A 5,394-nucleotide genomic window follows, 5' to 3' on the forward strand; every position below is an offset into this window, starting at 1 on the left:
TTTGATATTAAGAGTTTCAGAGTTTTATTATTGATATTGAAGTTCATGAACCATCTGGAGTTGATTTATGTGTATAATGTGAGGTAAAAGTGGTTCTCACAGATTTCTCTTTTCTTTGAGTTTTTAGCAGCACTTTACAAATATGTGGGGCCATTTAAAATTTTTATCATAATATTTATAATTCAATGGTCTATATCTGCAGTCCCCAACCCCCGGGCCACGGACTGGTTCTGGTCTGTGCCTTGTTAGGAACCAGGCCGCAACAGCAGGAGGCAAGCAAGCTTCGTCTGTATTTACAGTCGCTCCTCATCGCTTGCATTGCTGCATAAGCTCCACCTCCTGTCAGATCAGCTGCAGCATTAGATTCTCATAGGAGCACGAACCCTACTGTAAACTGCACCTGTGAGGGATCTAGGTTGTGTACTCCTTATGAGAATCTAATGCCTGATGATCTGAGATGGAGCTGAGGTGGTGATGCTAGTGCTGGGGAGCGGTTGCAAATACGAATTATCATTAGCAGAGAGGTTTGACTGCACAATAAATGTAATGTGCTTAAATAATTCTGAAACCATCCCCCCACCCTGATCCATGGAAAAATTGTCTTCCATGAAACTGGCTCCTGATGCCAAAAAGGTTGGGGAGTGCTGGTCTATATGCTAATATGAGATACTTATGATCTGTGTGTTACCTATCCTTTGAAATGTATTGGAGTGTTCTTTTTGGCCTAGAACATGGTCAATTTTTGTAAATGTTCCATATGTGCTTAAAAAAATGTGTATTTTCTAATTGTTGGATACAGAATTCTATAAATGTCAGTTTGCTCAGTGTTAATAATTCTGTGTAGATCCTGCTGATTTTCTGTTTGCTTTCTCTATCAAGAATTAAGAAAAGTACATTAAATTTGCAGCAATGATTATGATCTTATTAATCTCTCTCTGTAGTTCTGTTTTTGCTTTATATATTCTAGTGTATATATTGGGTATGTTCATTTAAAACTGCTATCTCTTCTTAGTTGAACCTTTTGTTATTATGCAGTGACCCTCTCCATCTCTGACAGTAGTCTTTGTCTTAAAATACATTTTATCTGATAGTAATATAGCTACAACAGCTTTATCTTGCTTAGTATTTGCCCGATAAGTCTTTTTTTATCCTTTTACTTTCAATCTTTGTAGGTGCTCATACTATAAATTTATCTCTTATAAAATTTACAGTCTTCTAAAATCTATTTTTTCAGTCTTTGTCTTTTAATTGGTGAGTTTAGTCCATTTACATCTATATTTTTAATATATTTAGACTTATTTATTCTGTCTTAATTGTTTTTTGATATGTTCTACCTTTTTTATGTTTCTTTTTAGTTGTGTTTTTAATTGATACCTATATCTATTTCCTAATGACATGAACTTTATTATGCCCTCTCATCCCTTTATGCCCCCCTGCCCCAGCCTTCATTCCTGTTTTGTTGATATTGTATTGATATTTAGTTCTTATTGATTATGACTTTATTTTCTCCTTTTTCTTTTGGTCTTAGTGATCTCTCTCTTTCTGTCTCTCTGTCTCTGTCTCTCTCTTTCTTTCTCTCCGCCACCCCCGTCTCCCTCATCTATTTAAAGATAACAAATCCTGGGTTTGTCGCTCTTCTTATTTAAATATTTCATCCAACTTTTTTCAGTAGATTTTTATAGCTTCCAAGGTTGTATGTACCTAACAGGAGTTTTATTGTGCTTTCATATTTGAGAGATAGTTTTGCTGTGTGTAATTTTTGGTGTAAGTTACTATCCTTCAAGTTTTTGAAAGTACTCTTTTTGTGTTCGTCTTATGTTCTCTTAAAAAGTATGATGTCATTCTGATTTTTATGCCCTTATATGTAATCCACTCTTTCTTTCTGGAAAACCATGAACATCAAACACAAAGAAAAATTTCTAAACTGTCACATAATTTTAGATGTAGGGTTTTTTTTTTTAATCTCTCCTTGTGATATTCTGTGGGCCCTTTCAAATTAAAAATCTGTTTTTAATTACTAAAAATGGATTTTTTTAAAGATATTTTATCCTTTGATTTTATCCTTTTGATTTTTTCTCTCTCTTTTTGCAAAGAAAGATAAATCACTGTCACTTCTATTTCTATCCCCCCTATAGCTTAGCTTTTCTTTTATGTTTTTTTTTTTGCCTTTCTTTTTTCCTTCTAGGAGGTTACTACACATGGTCTTTTAATTTGCTAATTTGTTCCTCAACTGTATTCTTTCTGATATACAATCCATCTATTATGTTATTTTGACTATTATATTTTTAATTCTGTGTATATCTACTTGATTTTTAAATTTTTTTCTTCTCATTTTTTATTGCTAATACCTTTCTTGTCTCTTTAATATGTTTATTAGGCTAATTTTAAATTCTTAATTTTCCTGTTCTGATATTTTTTCTTCTTCTGATAAACTTTTATTCCAGTACATTATTTTTCTTTTTAAAAAATCCTGTTTCTTCAGTTTCTTGTTTTTGTTCTGTGAGTTCTTGTTTCCATGTCTCCCACTTTGTGAGATGGTCTGTTCCAATCCCTATCAGCCCCAGTGATTTCAGGGTTGAATTTTAAAAAGTTTCTAAGAATACTGATGCCTGGACTCCTAGAAATTCTGATGCCCTTGGTGTAGGGATTTCTAAGATTGTAATTATAATTTACATTATAATTCACCAAGCCTAGGAATTAGGAGGAGAAAAGGTGGGAAAGAGACTGTTTTAGAGTTTGTCCCCACCTAATTTGTTCAGATCCTCACACAGGTTTCTGTGCTGCCCGGAGTTTTCTCCTGAGGATACTTGGGGCAGAGGTCTGAAATGTAGGAGGAGACTTTATGTCACACAACAGTGGCAGGAGAGAAGCAGGAGCAAAGCTCTAGCAGTTTCCTCTTTTATCCTTTCATAGCCATGCCTGGCTGCCTTCTGCTCGAGGTCAAAGCTATCCCCTTTCCCTCCCTCCCTCTTCCCCAGAGATTTCTTACAGGTTTGTTTTTTTTTTTTCCCTTGTTATTTTCTTTCTTTAGTCCTCTGTGATGATCTTGAAGGAAGAAGCCAGCAAGTATGTTGGCACCTCCAAACTATAGTAGTCTTGTTTTTGTATCTTCTACGACTCTAAAGATTAGTGCCTTACTAATTAAGGGTTCAATCAAGAAATTGCATCATGGCACCCTCTAGTGCTTGTTCATTGAAGTTCCTCCCTGAGAAAATTTACTTTTAAAAAAATCTTAAAACTATGTAGTATCTCTTGCTTTTAAATAAATGCTCTGTAACCAATTTTGCAAAGTAAGATTTGTTTTAATCACAAAATATTATCAACAAGGAAGCCATTACTCATACAGTAGGGTTAATATTTCTGTAAATGTATAATTTTTACTTTAAACAGTTTTGTGTTTAGACTAATTTTTAATTGTGCTAGTACCCCCCCTTGTACTCTATAAAAAATGTTTAATGCTTGTTTAATGAAAAATCACATTGTATGTTTTTCCATAGATAGTGGAGTTGGAGCAGGGATTGATTCATATTATGAGTATCTGTTGAAAGCCTATGTCTTGCTTGGAGATGACAGTTTTCTGGAAAGATTTAATACGGTAAGTTGATCCAATTTTGCATTAATTTTTATAGCCAATTTCATTTGAGTCCATATTTTGATAGAAACTCAGTTACCTGTGTGACATTCTAAAAATAATTTGTTTTTAAATGTATAATGGTTTTGTGTCATTATTCCCTGATGATGTTGAACAGGGACAGGATAAAAGCTACATACATTCCAAACAATTAGTTTACAAAGCAATTTTATTTTCAGCTTTTATCAGAAAATTTCTAGATATGCCAATAAGTGATAAAATGGATTTGACACTGTACAAGGAAGACAATTATTGGAATAAGTTACTAGTTAGCTTTCTCTTTTGGATTCTAATTCTTTTTGAGGTCTTGAAAGTTTGGACTAGTCTTTGATCACACCAAATATATATGGCTTCGAAGACTTGGAGAAACTAGTGAATATTCATTTCAAATGCGGGTCTGTAAGTCTCAAGACTGGATCAGAACCACGGACATATTTTTCGGGCAGAGAGGGAGGATTATTGAACCCAGTCGGATCACCTTTGTAATTGAAGCAAACTGAAATTAATATGGCAAACTCATCAGTTATATCACCGTATTCTTTTAAAAATAATTTATTGTTTCTTTGCTCACCCATTAGTTCACCCATGTTACATATGTGAGACATTGTGATATAGTGGTCAAAAGTATGGAAGGTGTCCTGGTTTAAATCCTGGTTGTACCACTGCTGGTTTTGTGATATGGTAGTACTAACACTAATTATAGGGTTATTAGGAGGATAAAATGAATTCATGCATATGAAGTGATTAGAATAGTGCCTTTGTCTATGGCAGGTACTCAATAATGGTGATTAAATAATAGGCAAGTTAGCAAAAAATAAACTAGTAGAAGTTTTAATAAGTCATCAATTGAATACTTCGAAAAATACTATCACATTTATTTGTTAGATTATAACAAGAATTTCTTGAGGTGATTGGGGACAGATAGTATTTTTTATTGACTGATTACTACAACCCAGCCTGTTGTCAAAGCTGAGAAATAACCAGGAGAAGAAGACAAAAGAAGGGGAGAAAGAATTTCTAAGAGCATAAAAAGCAGAGAGAGCAGACCATGAGAGTGGCAACAGTGATTAGATGTGTTAGTTTAAATAGTAGTTAGCACTAGAATGGTTTTTTTTTAAATTTTTTTTTTTTGAGATAGGGTGTTGCTGTGTTTGTCCAGATTGGTCTTGAATTCCTGGGCTCAAATGATCCTCTTGCATAGCTGGGATTATAGGCTCGTACCACTGCACTTATCTAGAGCACCAGAATATTATGTTAGCTGAGAAAGGACCAAACTTCCTAGACATAGGCAAAAACTAATTCTGTAATATAGAGGCCGTAACTATATTCCAAGAGGATCTAAGAACATCAGTGGGCCATAAAGTTATCAGATTGACTTTCCTCAGAAGGTCCCATATTAGATGTAGTCCTCAACATTCTACGTCTGAGTTACAGGACATAAAGGAGGGTATATGTTTTAGAAGATTTCCATCCAAAATAATTTAAATATTTACATAGTTAATTGGTAGTGTATTTATGTATAAATTCTGGTTTAATTTCTTTACAGTGCTATTTAATGTGTTTAGTACATCTCTTTTCACCTACTTTCATGAACGCATATTGTGATCTTTTAGCACTACGATGCCATAATGAGGTACATTAGCCAGCCACCTCTTCTCCTTGATGTGCATATCCACAAACCAATGCTGAATGCTCGGACTTGGATGGATGCTTTGCTTGCCTTTTTTCCAGGTTTACAGGTATCAAGAACTCTATTTTTTTTA

General features: G+C 34.1%; 1 protein-coding gene across 1 annotated transcript in view; it reads left to right on the forward strand.

Annotated features, from left to right (window-relative positions):
• Window positions 1–5,394, forward strand: part of EDEM3 (ER degradation enhancer, mannosidase alpha-like 3) — a 121,047-nt gene that overhangs the window by 67,384 nt on the left and 48,269 nt on the right. The window contains exons 6-7 of the mRNA XM_012639963.1: window positions 3,498–3,595; window positions 5,245–5,385. Of these exons, the coding sequence (XP_012495417.1) occupies window positions 3,498–3,595; window positions 5,245–5,385 (239 nt within the window). The remainder of the gene's footprint in view (window positions 1–3,497; window positions 3,596–5,244; window positions 5,386–5,394) is intronic.

Source organism: Propithecus coquereli, unplaced genomic scaffold (assembly GCF_000956105.1).
Source record: "Propithecus coquereli isolate 6110/MARCELLA unplaced genomic scaffold, Pcoq_1.0 Scaffold146, whole genome shotgun sequence".
NCBI classification, from domain to species: domain Eukaryota; kingdom Metazoa; phylum Chordata; class Mammalia; order Primates; family Indriidae; genus Propithecus; species Propithecus coquereli.